The 16,941-nt window shown below is 37.7% G+C and overlaps 4 protein-coding genes, 1 long non-coding RNA gene and 1 pseudogene across 5 annotated transcripts; 3 read left to right on the plus strand and 3 right to left on the minus strand.

Annotated features, from left to right (window-relative positions):
* The first annotated feature begins 1,789 nt into the window (after nucleotides 1–1,789).
* Nucleotides 1,790–2,617, plus strand: LOC104772751 (uncharacterized). Its single transcript, XM_010497331.2, has one exon. The coding sequence runs from the start codon at nucleotides 1,790–1,792 to the stop codon at nucleotides 2,615–2,617; it is 828 nt and encodes a 275-aa protein (XP_010495633.2).
* Nucleotides 2,618–3,846: 1,229 nt separating this feature from the next.
* LOC104771460 (transcription factor bHLH139) lies at nucleotides 3,847–5,308 on the plus strand. The gene is made up of 4 exons (XM_010495987.2): nucleotides 3,847–4,236; nucleotides 4,345–4,563; nucleotides 4,651–4,782; nucleotides 4,933–5,308. The coding sequence occupies exons 1-4, from the start codon at nucleotides 4,012–4,014 to the stop codon at nucleotides 5,026–5,028; spliced, it is 672 nt and encodes a 223-aa protein (XP_010494289.1). The 5' UTR covers nucleotides 3,847–4,011; the 3' UTR covers nucleotides 5,029–5,308.
* Nucleotides 5,309–5,889: 581 nt separating this feature from the next.
* Nucleotides 5,890–7,560, minus strand: LOC104771461 (uncharacterized). The gene is made up of 2 exons (XM_019241696.2): nucleotides 7,288–7,560; nucleotides 5,890–6,576 (listed from the first exon to the last, which is right to left on the minus strand). Exons 1-2 carry the CDS (start codon nucleotides 7,510–7,512, stop codon nucleotides 6,022–6,024), a joined length of 780 nt encoding a protein of 259 aa, XP_019097241.1. The 5' UTR covers nucleotides 7,513–7,560; the 3' UTR covers nucleotides 5,890–6,021.
* A 341-nt stretch (nucleotides 7,561–7,901) lies between these two features.
* Nucleotides 7,902–9,167, minus strand: LOC109131120 (uncharacterized). Its single transcript, XR_015593608.1, has 2 exons — nucleotides 8,520–9,167; nucleotides 7,902–8,207 (listed from the first exon to the last, which is right to left on the minus strand). It is a non-coding gene; the product is annotated as an uncharacterized LOC109131120 (long non-coding RNA).
* A 193-nt stretch (nucleotides 9,168–9,360) lies between these two features.
* On the minus strand, nucleotides 9,361–9,726 carry LOC147919506 (uncharacterized). Its single transcript, XM_087506001.1, has one exon. It carries the CDS (start codon nucleotides 9,708–9,710, stop codon nucleotides 9,462–9,464), a length of 249 nt encoding a protein of 82 aa, XP_087362127.1. The 5' UTR covers nucleotides 9,711–9,726; the 3' UTR covers nucleotides 9,361–9,461.
* A 2,814-nt stretch (nucleotides 9,727–12,540) lies between these two features.
* LOC147919507 (uncharacterized) lies at nucleotides 12,541–13,771 on the plus strand (annotated as a pseudogene).
* The last annotated feature ends 3,170 nt before the right edge of the window (nucleotides 13,772–16,941 follow it).

The raw sequence follows: 16,941 nt of genomic DNA on the forward strand, positions 1-16,941 counted from the left end.
CACTCCTACTCCAGAGATGGCCTCAGCAGAGCGCATTGCTTATCAATCCTGGCAGAAGTTAGCAACAGCTGAAGTGACTTTCCTTCACCAAAAGTCAGGTCTTAAGTGGATAACTGATGGTGACGAAAACACTGGGTATTTTCACAAGAGTGTAGTGATGAGAAATGCTTTCACTGGGATTAAGAGGCTTAGACTTGAAGACGGATCGACAACCACTGATAAACTGGTAATCAAGAATGCATGTGTCGATTTCTACACATCATTGTTTGGCACCTCAAACCCCACCCCTTGCCTTCAGGCCTGTATCGAATCCATCCACCCATTCCGTTGTACTGAGGCGCAGCGAGAGTGTCTGGAAAGACCCTTCACCCCTGCAGAAATTAAAGCTGAGTTTTTTGCTCTTCCAAGAGACAAAATTCCTGGCCCTGATGGATACACAGGTGAATTTTTTAGACATTGTTGGGGGATTGTAGGGGAGGAGGTCACTGCTGCAGTTCTAAATTTTTTCACTCATGGAAAGATGGAGCCAAGCTGGAACTCTACAGCAGTCTCCATGATAGCCAAGGTGAGTAATGCAGAAACAGTTGGAGATTATAGGCCTATTTCTTGCCTTAACTCGGTTTACAAAGTAATCTCTAAATTACTTGCACGACGGCTGCAGATCCTCTTACCAGACATGATACAAGAAAACCAGACAGCTTTCATTAAGGATAGACAGATAGTGGAGAATGTCCTGCTTGCTTCAGAGCTTGTCCAAGGGTATAACAGTGTCGGGACCTCTAAGCGTGGAATGTTGAAAATTGATCTACGTAAAGCTTTTGATTCCATCGAGTGGAGCTTTATCTTAGATATCCTGATCGCAACAAACTTCCCAAGCAAATACATACTCTGGATTAGCCAATGCATCAAGACTACAAGATTCTCTATCTCTGTAAATAGCGAGTTATGTGGGTATTTTAAAGGAAAGAAAGGTCTCAGACAGGGAGACCCCTTATCACCTTACCTCTTCGTGCTTGGAATGGACATTTTCTCGAGACTCCTAGATTTGAGGTTCCTATCAGGCCAGATCGGTTTCCACCCTAAGGCAACCAATCCCAATGTCACGCACCTAATCTTTGCTGACGATGTGATGCTCTTCTTCGATGGGGAGAGAAATTCGTTGCAAGCCATTGTGAATCTTCTAGCCTACTTTACCAACATCTCTGGACTTGTAATGAACCGAAGCAAAACAGAGCTGTTTCTAGCTGGTACTTCCGCGGCTGATCAGACCTTGCTAAGCACTATGTTTGGATTCTCCCTGGGTACCCTCCCTGTCAAATATCTGGGCCTCCCACTGTTGCCAAACCCTCTTACACGATCAGATTGAGAACCCCTAGTAAACAAGATAAGGACCAGACTCTACTCCTGGAAAAACAAACACTTATCTTATGCCGGAAGATTACAACTTTTGAGTTCAATCATCCAAAACATTGTTGCATACTGGTGTGCAGCTTTTATACTTCCAGTTAAGTGCATTAAGGACATTGAAAAGCTTTGTAGAAAGTTTCTCTGGTCAGGAGCTTCTGACATCCCCAAACAGGCCAAAGTCAGCTGGAGGAAAGTTTGCTCTCCAAAAGAAGAGGGTGGTCTCGGTCTAAAGGATCTTAGAGTATGGAATAAGATTTTTGGTCTCAAGTTGATCTGGAAATTATTCACTGCCTCAGGATCCTTGTGGGTTGCTTGGTGCAAAAATCATAAGCTGAGAAGGAAATGCTTCTGGAGACTTCCATCTTCGAGCCAAGGTTCTTCTATGTGGAAGCAATTGCTCAAACTAAGATACCTAGCCAAAACATTCCTCTCTTGCAAAATCGGTGATGGTAGATCCTGCTCCTTCTGGTATGATAAATGGACTCCGTTTGGTGATTTGTTTACATTCCTGGGGCCAAGAGAACACCTAAGACTTGGTCTCCCACTAGACTCTACTATGGCCAATGCTCGTACCATAGATGGATGGATCTTTAGAGGGGCTCGGAACCTCAACGAGGAACTACTCTTCTCCCATCTCGTTGAATCTGATTTCAATACGGATGCCAAGGACACTTACCTCTGGGCTTCACCGAATGGGGACCCTCAAGATAGGTTTACCTTCACCGAAACTTGGAATCTAATCAGGCCACATGCGCAAGAGGTTAACTGGCACAAACAAGTATGGTTCACAGGTTCTATCCCCAAACACTCTTTCATAATGTGGTTATGTTGCCTTGATAGATTGCCAACTTTGTCGAGGTTAAGGAATTGGGGTTTAGTAGAAGATGATACTTGCCACCTCTGCGAGATTTACTTTGAAACAAGAGACCATCTTTTTTTGAGATGTCCATATAGCTATGATCTATGGAGATGGTGCCTCGCCAGGCTTCAGTTCCACTACACAGGGTTCAACACTTGGGATCGTTTTCTGCTCTGGTTAAAGTCTCCTACTAGCGAAGCTCAGATGGGTCCTCTAAAGCTTATCGCAGCCCATGCAGTGATCTACGCAATATGGCATGAACGAAACGCCAGCATCTTCACGGGTATGCGCACCCCTGTGGAAGGGCTTTTTCACCAGCTTGACCGCTGTATACGAAACACCTGCTTATAGCAAGGCGCTCCAATCCGAAGCTTCAAGATTTGCTCATGTTGTGGTTTCGTTCTTTCTCTGTCTAATATGTAACCTATATATGTTCTTGTACCGGGCTTGTTCACCCCGGATTAGCTGTTGTTGCGGCACCTAAACTCTATATATGTAACCGAAGTTCTCTAAATATAACACCAGAAATTTTATGAAAAAAATAGGAAAACCGTTGGAAAGAGATTATGCATGCATGGTTATTTTGACAACATGTCATGGAACTGAAATCATCAATGGAATAACAACAGCTAGTATATATTTTTGTAATGTTTAGAAAGAAAATAAAACTTTATAATCTAGTAAATGAAAGGTTAAAAGAAAAAAGTCTAACCATCAATGAACAGCTAATCCGTAAGATTTAATGCATTGTACCTTAATCGAACTTAGACACAACAAAACATTTCTGAGCTGTGTTTATTTGTTTATATAATGGACAATGACTTTTGACATATTAATTTTTATTTGTTTGTGTATGCAAGGGTGATCTTAAGACACGCAAACGAGTGTGAATCTCATCTTGTCGGAATCTCAAATAATATTGTGCCGTCCTTTGGATTTTTCAGTATATCTCTATGTTTATTATCTTTCAACAATATGTATTATTACAGGAATTTGAATCAAGCTGATTACACTTACACAACGACAACATTAGCATTAACCCATTAAACTTGCTCTAAGCACGAGTAACTTTGTTGTTTAAACTAGAAAGTATATCTTCTATATTGTATATCAACCTCTTTACGAATTCAATTAAATTAGTTTAAGTAATTCGTGTATAGCCAAATCGTGATTTGGACACACACCGAACCCCCAACGTACGTAAGATTCATCCATGTATTGCGGAAAAGAAACTTACATTCGGATTAATGGACTATTTATTTCCCCAAAAGGTAGAAAACTAAAAAAACAAGTTCATTGTCACAAGACACTTTTTGTACATATCGTGGGGCGCCCCATATATTCTTTCTTTATTCTCTTTTTGATCTTTCACATAAAAATGTTTGACATTCATTGAGAAACATGAATCTTTCTATATATCTAAAATATATAATGTACTCGATCGTCATGCAATGGAGTGGCATTCTTCATTGACTCTGTCTAAACTTGGCTTTTATCGACCCCACAAGTTGACTAATTGTAGTTGAACATGGTACGTTATGAACCTTAAGACTTGTTCAAGACAGAGTGACTAAGATTTTGTAACCAACCATAAAATATTTATCATATTCAAAAGTTTATTTTCCTCAAGCCTCTGATATGAGCTGGTACGCTGCTATATATAAATGTATAGACGCACGCCTAAGAAAAGAAAGGATAAAAATTGAGCATTGAAATTTGCACCCAAAAAAAAAAAAAAGATTGCGATGGAGAATGGAGCTTTGGTTGATGGTGAATTTGAGTCTCTTTTAGGGATATTCAACTTTGATCAATGTTCATCTGACGATACAAGCTTCTACAATGCTCCTAGTGAGACTGATGCTTTCTCTTCTGATGATTTCTTCCCATTTGGTATGATTCTGCAAAGGAACTATCCGGCTGTTCTTGATGGTTCCAATTACCAAACGAACCACTATGTCGACTCAAGACAAGTAAGTTCAAATCAAAATGTTAAATTTTCGATGTTTTTTTATTTATTAAAAGGTAAGCCATTATCTTGCAATATCGTTGAGCTAACGATAATGGTTAACACAAACCAGGAGCTGATGAAACCGAGGAAGAAGCAAAAGTTAAGCTCGGAAAACAATTTGGTCACCGAGCCTAAGACTGCTTTGAGAGATGGTCAGAGCCTAAACAGTTTCAATAGTTCAGATGATGAGAGAGCTTTAGGTTTAACAGCTAATACATCAAAAAGCCTTAAAGGGAAAGCAAAACCCAATAAACGGATAGCATCCGATCCTCAGAGCCTATATGCTCGGGTAATTCAAGAAACCAAACAAATCATTGATCATTGCTGGTTTGAGTTGTTAGGTTTTGTGGAATAATAATGTTAAAGAATGTTGCAGAAACGAAGAGAAAGGATAAACGATAGGCTAAAGACATTGCAGAGCCTAGTTCCTAATGGGACAAAGGTCGATATAAGCACAATGCTTGAAGACGCCGTCCATTACGTGAAGTTCTTGCAGCTGCAAATCAAGGTAACAACTTATGTCTTGTTTGAGTCTTGGTTGTTTCTTGTACTGCAAGAAACCATGTACTTAAGTCTTTCTTAAATTGTGTTTATATACAACATGTCTCCTAACCAAACACTTTTGTTTCTTGCCGTTTTTGGAAATTTTGCAACGTAGTTATTGAGTTCAGATGATCTATGGATGTATGCACCTCTTGCTCACAATGGCATGAATATGGGACTACATCACAATCTTTTGTCGCGGCTTATGTAAGGGAATATCGTTGGAATAACATAACATATAACTTACTTTGTGTCCTTTTGCTGTATGTTCATGATTATGGTTATTTTTGTTCGCGTTGTTCAATTTTTCTGTCTATTCAGTTCAATGAACTTGACACTCCTTTAGTAATTATTATATGCTAAAGTCAATTTGGACTACCAGCATTTTAATTTCAGTTTTATTTTAAAATGTACCTGGGGGTCAAATATATTACTGTAAGGACGACTAATATTTTATTTAGATCTCAATTCAAAATCGTACCAGATGAATACCAGCTTTTTTTTTCTATTTCTATCCTTCAATTGTATATATTACAGTTAATTTTCATATTTTGACTTTGGAAGCTAATGTTTAACATAATGACTGTTTTACCTCCCGGCGGCATTGTACTACAGATAAAAATAACTAGAGTTCAGAATGAGAAAACAAAAATAGAAACAGAAAAAGAACAATAACTTAATCACTTTGTCTAAAATTTTCAGTCAATTACTGAGCCATATATTGTATATTAATCTTTCTGATAAAGTGCTAAGTGAGGAAGCCTGTAAATGATTCAAAAATGGAAGCAAAAAAAAAAGAAACGACAGAGATTGGCAAATGGCAAACTTGATAACAAAGAAAAGAAAAATAGAGGATGACATACATGAAGAAAGAAGAGAATCGGCCGAGACCGAAGATAGAAGAAAACTGGTGTCAGAGATTATCAGATTAAGGTGGAGAGAGTTTGAAGGGTTCGAAAGACAGAGAGCACGTTACTTAGCCACTATACTATAGAATAATTATATATATATGATGCCCCTAAAATTTTATATAAGATCTACTGCCTAAGACTCTTATTTGTTAGGCTTCTGCTACGGGCCGACATGTAGTTACCATTTTAACACGTTAGAATCTACATATGAGCAAAGAATTTTTTTTTAAAGTAAATTTAACATACCATGTAGAACCTGACCAAAAATACAATGTTATTTTCAATGTTTTTCTTTATGATTTACAAACAGAAATTTTAGCGTTCGCTGGAAAATCAAACTGATACAATACCCAAACAAGGCCTAATGAAGAGGCGAGCACCGGTAACGGTCCAAACATCCAAAGTAACAACGGGACAGAAACACACATAACCCTGTTCCCAACCATAGCCATAAAAAAACCTCTCTCCAGCACCAATCTTGTATACTCCCTAAACGACGTTGTCCCCGTGATATCAAAACCGCAGTCGCAGTCTCCCTCAGGCTTCTTAGCAATCGCGTTGATTAGGAAAATTGCATCCATAAAATAACTCAGGGCAATTGAGCTAAAGAAGAAGCTCGCTGCAAGAAGCAACGAGGCAGATGCATATTTTAGGACGAAAATTTTAGCGTTTTGTGAGCCGAAGAAGATGTCATCGGCCGCGGTGATGAGATGACTCGCTTTAAACGCGTTGTTAGTTACCGCGGCTAGAGAAAGGAAGATAAGTATGGCGATCGAAGCGGTGAGAATTGTCACCATTTTTTTGTTCCTTAAGCTTTGTACAGCCAACATCCCGGTCTTATCGTCACCCTGCGTTTTCATTATGATCAACAAAACAATAACTGATTTATTAACAAAAAAACTACAACAAGACACGGATTTAATTGTTTTACTCGTAAAAGCAGAATTTTGTCTTTGCGTTTACAACTTTACATGTGACTTATTTTTGTAAAATGTAACAACTAATACTATTTTTTATAAAATGTAAGCACAAAACGCCGATTATTCCGTTTGCGTTGAAGATTTTTTTTTTCTTTTTTAAAATAAGACCTATTGTTCAAACGTAAAACTAATGAGTAGTATGTTTACCCTTGCATATACATATTCTAATAGTTAGTAAAAATGACAAAGACATAAGGGGTTTGTCGGTTTGATTGTTTCAAATGAAAAAGAAACAAGTGAACTATTTTCTGATTTTTCACTGAAGATATATGTTACATGTAAACGCCAACGCCATTTATTCCGTTTACGTTTTACAACTAATTTTTTTTTTTGGGGTAAAGAAATTAAATGTGTTTATATTTGCAATACGCAATACATACAGTATACATATTTCAATCATCTTTTGAAAACTTTACGAAGAAACGAAAAAAAAACAAGATAAAAGTATGTAAAAAAAAAATCATAGTTGCCTAAATATTTTGGTTTAGCTCAAATTTGAAAAGAAAATAATTTGTTTTTTATCATAACATATAAGCGCAAAACAAAATCTACATAGAACAAACATCTAAAAAAAAGAACCTCTTTGATGTCACGGAACCAAGCTTTGCGTTTGGAGGAATCAATGCCAAGGGAAGTACGAGAAGGGTTGTGCTTGAAGGTGCTCCATAGAAAGACATGGTATCCCACTGCTATCAACAAACTTAATGGCACAACTATGCTGTCTGTGTCGATCTTCATTCTCATTCCTCTCCTTTTTTTTTTCTTCCAGTTTTGGAGACTAATTACACTGATTCTAATTCGCATTAGCAAAGGAATATACCAATATATAAAGATAAAAAGTTAGTGGACAAATGGGATTCATAGTCAGATATCAAAACGAAAATAGTGGACATCTCTCCATTGTCTTGCCGGTGTTATTTTGGACGTATACGCAACTAATTCTTGGTCGGACTATTAAACAAAAGTTAAATATTTAGGATAAAGTAGGACATATTAACATCTGACAATGCACACTCACATTACCCACTAGCTAAAGTAGGACATATTAACATCTACATATTTATTCGGTTCGGTTAATTCGGTTTTTTGATTTTTCGGTTATCTAAAAATTCTGCCGAATTGAACCGAATTTTTATTCGGTTCGGTTTGTTCGGTATTCGGTTCGGTTAGTGGATTTAAAAACAGTTCCGAAATAAACCGAAAATTTTCCTAATTCGGTTAATTCGAACCGAATTAGACCAAAATTATGCTCAAAGGCTGAATAAATAAAACTCTAATTACAAACCAACAACATAATGGACCTTATTAAAAAAATAAAAATAATTGGCCTTAAACAAAACTATTAACAAGCCCAAATCCACTATAAGGTTAGGATTTTCAACAAAAAGGACTGATCTGCGGCAGCGGCTACGACAAGCTCCGACGGTAAATTTGCCCACCACACTCGTTAACCGCCGCTCGTGTTGCTAGCAATGACTGAGGTCTGTTATAACCGCCAGCTGCAAAGAACACACATACTGAGAATCAATTACATCCGTTTAATAGTAATATAATTCTAATTCTTATACTAGAAAACTATATGATTCTAACTTGATAAAATTTACTACCGTTAACTACTCAAGTCTCAACGAAAAAAAAAATTTGATAAAATTTTCTTAGTATCTTCAGTATATATACAAGATTCTAGAAAATCTACCGTTAACTACTATATTGAATCCCTCACAATATGTGAATTAAAATGTACTCAAACCCTAAAGGATAAATACTCGAGTCAGTCATAGAACAATGGAGAAAGAGGTCAGAAACCATACCTAGAGAGAAGCGGCTGCAACTGAAAGAAAACGAAAGAAAATAGAAAATGATGGATTAGGGTTTTGGTGTTTTATCTAACTAATATGGGCTAATGGACCGTTTAAAAATTATTAAGTCAGGCCCATACAACTTTAAAACACACATTTGATTAAATAAGCCCATATTAACAAAACATTAAACGCATCTAACCCTAATTCATCATCTTCATTAGTTCAGCTTCCATGGCCGCCGACCTGTCTAGTTGCAGACGAGATCTTCAGCAGGAATCACCGTAATGATAGATGAGAACCGAATAACCGATCGGTTATAGCTTACCGAACCGAACCGAACTAATAACCGAAATCCCTAAATAATTTTACCGATCGGTTCTCTGTCTCTCTCAAATTCAGCGCCGATAACCGAAAAACTCGGTTTTTTCGGTTCGGTTTTCTCGGTTATCACCGAATGCCCAGGCCTATATTTATAGTTTGCTATCATGTAACAACACACATTCAATAAAATGTCTAAATATGTAGAAGTGTACTTTTATTTTATTTTATGTACAAGTGCGTTTACTTACATATAAAACATTTAAGTTTGGTCGACAAAAAAAAAAAAAAATGTAAGTTTGACTTCAGAGATTTTCTTATAGACTTGCTCGCAGTATCGAGCAACTCTCTTATTGAAGAAGAATATAAATTAAATATTAAGACTAAGATTGACATGTGTAAGTTTTGCCTTGAGCACTCGACTTTTGGTTGGTTGGCCCCGAAGGATCTCTAGCTCATATTTGAGGAATTGCTGCCTAAATAAGAAGCCTAGTGAAACAATGGCTTTGGCCTCCAAAATTAAAAACCCCAATTATAAGTTGAAAATTTTATATACTGTATATAGCTTACATTTCACCAACAATGATTTACATTTTATCAAAAGAAAAAAAAAAAAACAAAGAGTCTAAATAATTAGGTGATAGGATGGATACTGGGAGAATTTTCGCCTCGGCGATAACTGTGACAACGTCGACAGATTCCTACAATAGAAAAGACAAAGAAAACAAAAAGCATCATCACAGGAACCATCCATGGCTTGAACCATGGAGGATCCTTTGGGAAGATCAACGCAGCTTCTTCTTTTTTAAGTTGGTATCTTTTCAAAGATTTGATGTGTATTATATTGTTGTATAAAAACAACCACCAAATTTTTCTTCTCATCTCATGAGTTTCCTTCTCTTAGTTTCCTTCTCTTAGGAGATGAGAAGAATGACAACAATGTAAAAATTTGCTATTGTCAAAAAAATTGTGTATGATATCTTGTGTTTTGTTTAAAGATTTATTCTTAGTGGTTTTGCTATATTTTCTCTAGATGTTTTGGAGCATTTGCTATTTTTAGTGAAAAACAAAATCGGATGACACGTAAAAGAACGAATTGTTTCTATTTTAAGTTTCAAATTAATTTTTCAGTCATTTTTATAAATATTTTAAAATTGTGCAACTATCGACAAACTCTATGATCAAAGTCTCAATCTTCGTCTCACTGGCCATTTTTGGCTGATTTTGTCCTGCCGTGAGCTCATCAGGGATGATGGAACCCCTTCTTCAAAGTCACATCTTTGGTCAGAGACAAAATCTTCGAACTCAACTGAGTTGGTGTGCCTAACTCCAAAGGTACTTTCCTACATGAGTCATGCATGCCTCTCCGAGAACATGTTTTAGTCGCCTGTTGGAATGACCCGCAAAAACAACATGATCGTCATTATATTGTTTTTTATAAAAATTTTAGTCTATTTAAAAATCTTTTGACTAAATGATTATCATATTTTTGTTTGAATTAGAACTACTTTTCTTAGTATATTTTACTATAAGTTTTAAATCTGGTCTATTAACTGACACATAACACTATTATGTTAATCCAACTTTGAAAAACCAACCGGTATATAGTAGTAAGATGTTTAAGACAGTTGTAGAATATTTGTTGAAAAGTGTAGAATGCTTTTAGATTATTAATCTATATTGTTAGCGCATGGCCATTGCACATCCTCAAATGAGGGTCTATATCTTTTAATTATAATAAAAATAATACTAATGTCTTCACATCTTTGTTTTTAATTTTTGTCCTTCCATTAGTCATCTTTGAGTGTCTAATTTTTTTTATTAAAAATATGTGTAATGTATATTTTATAATGTTATAAATGTTGGTTATATAATATATGCAATATTAGGAAAATAAAACTAGAATATGATTTTAACTATATAGATCATATATACAAAAAGAGTTCTGAATTTTATTAACTAAATGTTTACTTTAAAACCAAGCTGAAACCATAGACAACAATTTCTCTTGGACCTTCTACTGATACCAACTTGAAGCTGAAACCATAGATAACAGTAACTTGAAGCACAATAACTTCAGCCTTCACCCGAGTTTTGCTTCTCGAACATCAATTGCAGGTACTTGCCTTGTTCTTCTATCCGGAGTTGGAGGTTTCTTTGAATCTGCAGGCACAGGAGAAGAACAAACTCTTTTTACCCAAACTCAGAATATATAGAACCAGGTTTCACACTTTTACTCCTTTTCAGCTATCATCCAAACACTATGAAAAGCTGGTAATGCCTTTACTATAACATACCTCGAGTTGCTCTGGTCTAATGACAATGTACTAAGTATTGGGTTCAGAAGAAGAAGGTTGAGTTACCAAGTGGTTGTCCATGGAGAGATTCCACAGCTTTCTTAGCATTTACTGGATTGCAGAAGATGACAAATCTGAAACCTCTAGATCTTCCCATACCATCCCTCATAACCACAACAGGGTATGTAAACAATCCTATGGAACAGTTTCAATCATGTTCTTCACATAAACGTTTGTGAGTTCTTGATGCCCTGCCATAGCTGCTCTTTCATTCTTGTTGATGAACTTGGCTACGAACCTAATTAAAGAAAGACACACACCAAGTAAAACAAACAATCACTCATCATTAACCTTCAACCAATAAAGTAATCACTGCTTAAAGCCACAATTAACTTACAGTTTCTTGCCATCAACCACAGAGCCATGGAGGACAGAACGAGCATTATTCACAGTATCTGCAATATATATATTCACTCTATCATCCACCAGAAACTCATCTACTACTTGATCTTCTATGAATATACAAAATCCACAATCAATTTCCCACATGCTGCATTCAAGTTTTAGACATTGAATCCAAATTGGCAAACAAAGAAAAACATGTCCTGATTTTTTTTAAAAATCCTTTTTTCACCTAAAATCTTTGTATTTCCATATACAGCAAACTGTAGAGACCACACATAGTCCCTGTGCACTACTACGATTAGGTAAGCACACATAGTTTCTTTATCACCTGAAAGCAAAAAAAAAAAAACTGATTTCATCATCCGTAATCAAAATCCTTAAAAGGATCAGCAATTATTGGAATCCCACGAATGTCTGACGCGAAATCAATAGTACCATATACTACTACAATGGACACAACCCCAAAAAATAGATAGTCCCATAGAAAAATTGAAACTAGAACGAATCGAGATCCATACCTGATCCAAGGTTTCTTGAAACCAAGAAGGAAAAATTTGAGGAAGAAATTCGATTGTTTTGGAAACCAGATAAGAATTTCGATTGTTTTGTTCTCGTCGATTTTGATGATATAGCAACGGTCATATGAGAGTGAATGCCACGTGGAGGGTCCAGATTACAAGAGGAATCAACGGCTAAGATGAAGAATTGGAAGAATTAGTCATTTAAAAGAAGAAAATAATCTCATTTTAGTTTTTTATCGAAAATATTGAAAAGTTTGTTAGATCTTCTTCTTCCTCTCAGGTTGTTAGGCGATTGTTCATCCTCTGCAAAGAACTCTTCTTCCATTGAAGTTCTTGCAAGGTGACTTTGGGATTTCTCGTTTCATGAACGTTGAATCTCGTTGGTTTGTAATCGGATTGAAGAAATTGATATTGTGTTGTTAATTTGAGTAATTGAAGTATTGATTTGTTCTTATCAAAGGTATCAGAAGTCAAACAATTCTCAGAGGTATGACGATCGCGACGCGAGCTCAGGCATTGAAGAATCCTGTCACCGACGTGACGGAGGAAGATCTTGAGTCTCGTGTTGGGAGATTAGAAGAAAAAATCGAAGCACAAAATGCTAAATTGGATCGCCAGTTTGCAGAGCAAAATTTGCGGCAAGAGACGCAGTTTCAGGAGTTGTTTGAATCGATTCAGATGTTGACAAATCCGGCTTCGTTTTCTACACCGGCTTCGTTTTCTACATCGGCTCCACCGCATCCACAACATTCGTCGCTTGCGACAACTTAGCTGTGCTTCAGATCTGAAGGGAGGTACGAAATCGATTGTTTCTCATGCTTCTGGTAGTGTTACGAGACTTGAAAGGATAGATTGTCCACGATTTAATGGTGAGGATGTGAAGGAATGACTGTTTAAGGTGGAACAATTTTATGTTATTGATCATACTCCGGATGATATGAAGATTACTATGGTATCGATGCATTTGGAAGGGATCGCTGCTAAGTGGCATCAGTCATTGATAGAGGATGAGGTTGAGGATGTTTCACAGTTGTCTTGGTCAACATATAAGTTGATGTTGAAAGAGAGGTTTGAAGAATTTTGGGATGATCCTATTGCGTAATTAAAAAAGCTACAAGAAACCGATGGTATCATGGCTTATAATGTCCAGTTTGAGAGCTTCAAAACTCGCTTAAGGTTACCTGAATCATATTTGGTGAGTGCATTTTTAGCAGGTCTCCGTCTCGACACTCAAATGCATGTTCGCATGTTTCAACCTCATACAGTGAGGCAGTGTTTGATGTTAGGACGTCTCTACGAGGCAGCACATCCTCGTAAGAGTAAATTGGGATCTTGGAATGGAAATAAACCAACCACTACGAAGGAGACAGAACAACGGGTTATCAGACAACCGTTTCTTGAGAAGCCTAAGGATCAATTTATTCCACCAAAGAAATTCTTATCAACAGACGAGATGAATGAAAGGAGAGCTAAGGGTTTGTGCTTTCATTGTGATGAACCATTTACACCAGCTCATGCTAAATTCCATCGTAAAGCTCAGTTGTTTAACATAGATATGGATAAGGAGGATGATTTGGAGATTGTGGAACTGGAAAAGGAGAATCAAGAACCAGTCGGTGTTATTGCTCAAATTTCAGTTAATGCTCTTTCGGGAATTCTGACTACAGTACGATGCGTGCAAGGGGAGTCCACAAGAAACGTTCTTTCTTTGTCTTGGTAGATTATGGTTCCACTCACAATTTTATGGACCCTAGAATGGCAGCAAAATTGGGTTGTACTTTATTACCAGCGAACAATGCTCAGGTCAAGGTGGCTGATGGTAATCATCTGAAGGTGTCGGCCAGAATTAAGAAGTTGTAGTGGAACTTTCATAGTACGACCTTTTGTGCAGATATTATGGTTATTCCCCTCTCTGGTGTTGATGCAGTGTTGGGGGTACAGTGGCTTAAGCCATTAAGTCCAATTACTTGGGACTTTACTACACTAACTATGAAGTTTATTTGGGGTAATAAGAAAGTGGTTGTTCATGGCATTCATCCAGAGTCTGTGAGAGCAATTAAAGCTGAAAAGTTGAATAAAGTTCAGGAGGAGTCAATGCAATTGTCTATGCTGTGTGTTTCTCAAAAGGAAGAGATTGCTCCATTGACTTTATCATCTCTAACCACTACAAGTGTTGCTTCTGTTGATGCCTTGTTGAGTGAGTATACGGATATTTTTGAGGAACCTCGCAGCCTACCACCCTTTCGAGAGCACCATAATCACAAGATTCAGCTCATTGAGGGTGCTAACCCGGTAAATTTGAGGCTATACCGGTATGCGGTTCACCAAAAAAATGAAATCGACAAAATTGTTCAGGAGATGTTGATTGGGGGTACAATTCAACCGAGCTCTAGTTCTTTTGCTTCTCCGGTGGTGTTAGTCAAAAAGAAAGATGGTACTTGGCGCCTATGTGTTGATTATAGAGGGTTAAACAGCTTGACAGTGAAGGATTGTTTTCCTATCCCTCTGGTTGAAGATTTGTTGGATGAGTTAGGTGGTTCCAAGTTGTTTTCTAAGATTGATCTCCGTGCGGGTTATCATCAAGTTTGAATGGAGCCAAGTGATATTCCTAAAACAGCTTTTAAGACGCATAATGGTCATTTTGAATATAGGGTGATGCCCTTTGGATTAACTAATGCTCCAGCCACTTTTCAAGGGTTGATGAATGCTGTTTTTAAACAGTTCTTACGGAAGTTTGTCTTAGTTTTTTTTTACGACATCCTCATTTATAGTGAGTCTTTAGAATCTCATGTGGCTCATTTGAAGGTTGTTTTTGAGGTTATGCGAGAACAACAGCTTTTCGCTAAACAGAGCAAATGTGCATTTGTTACGACTCGAGTGGAATATTTGGGTCATTTTATTGACAAGACGGTGTTTCAACAGATCCAGCCAAGATTCAAGCTGTTCAAGACTGGCCCGTACCTGTGAATTTGAAGCAATTGAGGGGGTTCTTGGGGTTAGCCAACTATTACCGTCGTTTCCTTAAGAATTTTGGATACATTGCCAGACCACTGACCTTATTGACCAAGAAGGATGCATTTCTATGGTCTGAGGATGCTGCTGTAGCGTTTAATGCTTTGAAACAAGCTTTTTGTACATCTCCTGTTTTGGCTCTTCCATTATTTGATAAGCAATTTGTGGTTGAAACTGATGCGTGTGGGCATGGAATTGGGGCAGTGTTGATGCAGGAAGGCCACCCTATTGCTTACATCAGTCGTCATTTACAAGGGAAGCAACTTCACATGTCCATTTATGAGAAGGAGTTATTGGCGGTGATCTTTGCAGTGCAGAAGTGGAGGCATTATTTGCTGCAGGCTCACTTTGTTATTAAGACTGATCAATGAAGTCTTAAATACTTACTTGAGCAGAGGTTAAACACTCCGATACAACAACAATGGCTTCCCAAGCTCTTGGAATTTGATTATGAAATTCAATACAAAGAGGGTAAAGAAAATTTGGTGGCTGATGCTCTATCTCGTGTTGAAGGTTCTGAGATTTTACACATGGCTCTCTCTGTGTTGGAATGTGATCTTATGAAGCGTATTCAAGCTAGTTATGTTTCTGATGTGGGTGTACAGACTATGATTTCCACGCTACAAGCCAACCCAAGTTCCAAACCGCCTTTTACTTGGTCACAAGGTATTCTGCGTCGGAAAAGTAAATTGGTGATTCCTAATGATGCTGCTATTCGGACTTCTATACTGGAATGGCTCCACGGTTCAGGTGTGGGTGGCCATTCGGGTCAGGATGCAACACATCAAAGGGTTAAAAGTCTTTTTTAATGGAAAGGGATGTCTAAAGACATCCAGGCTTATATACGCGGCTGTGCTGTTTGTCAACAGTGTAAATATGATACTGCAGCATCCCAAGGTTTACTCCAACCTTTACCTATTCCAAATGTTATCTGGTCTGACATTTCAATGGATTTTATAGATGGTCTTCCTCCTTCTTTTGGTAAGACAGTGATCTTTGTTGTGGTTGATCGATTGTCTAAGACAGCTCACTTTGTGGCTCTCAGTCATCCGTACACTACTGCTGTTGTTGCTCAGGCTTTTTGGATAACATTTTCAAGCTTCATGGTTTGCCCAATTCAATTGTCAGTGATCGGGATTCTGTTTTTCTCAGTGACTTTTGGAGATAGTTGTTTACCTTACAGGGGGTTGCTCTCAACTATTCCAGTGCCTATCATCCTCAGAGTGATGGCAAAACCGAGGTTGTGAATCGTTGCTTGGAAACGTATTTGCGTTGTATGTGCAGTGATCGCCCTTATCTGTGGAGCAAATGGTTGTCGTTAGTTGAGTATTGGTATAACACTAACTTTCACTCTTTTGCTCAAATGACACCATATGAGATTGTGTACGGTCAGCTCCCACCACAACACCTTCCTTACTTACCTGGTGAGTCAAAAGTCGCGGTGGTTGCTAGAAGTTTGGAGGAGCGAGAGAATATGTTGTTGATCCTTAAGTTTCATTTGCTTCGCGCTTAGCATCGTTTGGAACAAACTGCAAATCGACGGCGTTCTGCAAGAAGTTTTCAGGTGGGTGACTATGTTTATGTTAAGCTGCAGCCGTACCGCTAGGGTTCAGTCGTCTGTCGTTCCAATTACAAGCTTGCCCCTAAATACTATGGTCTTTACAAGGTGCTGGATACTTGTGGGAAGGTTGCTTATAAGTTGGAACTTCCTGACACTTCGAAGATCCATCCGGTGTTCCATGTGTCTCAATTGAAGCTTCGGGTTGGTGATCATCGTGTTTCTACACAACTACCACTGGCTGTTCCAGATGCTTTTGTGAAAGAACCTGAGTGTATTTTGGAGAGGAGGATGGTTAATCGTCAAGGCAAAGCTGTTAC

The sequence above is a fragment of the Camelina sativa genome, chromosome 20 (genome assembly GCF_030686135.1).
Source record: "Camelina sativa cultivar CO46 ecotype springtype chromosome 20, ASM3068613v1".
Taxonomy (NCBI): Eukaryota; Viridiplantae; Streptophyta; class Magnoliopsida; order Brassicales; family Brassicaceae; genus Camelina; species Camelina sativa.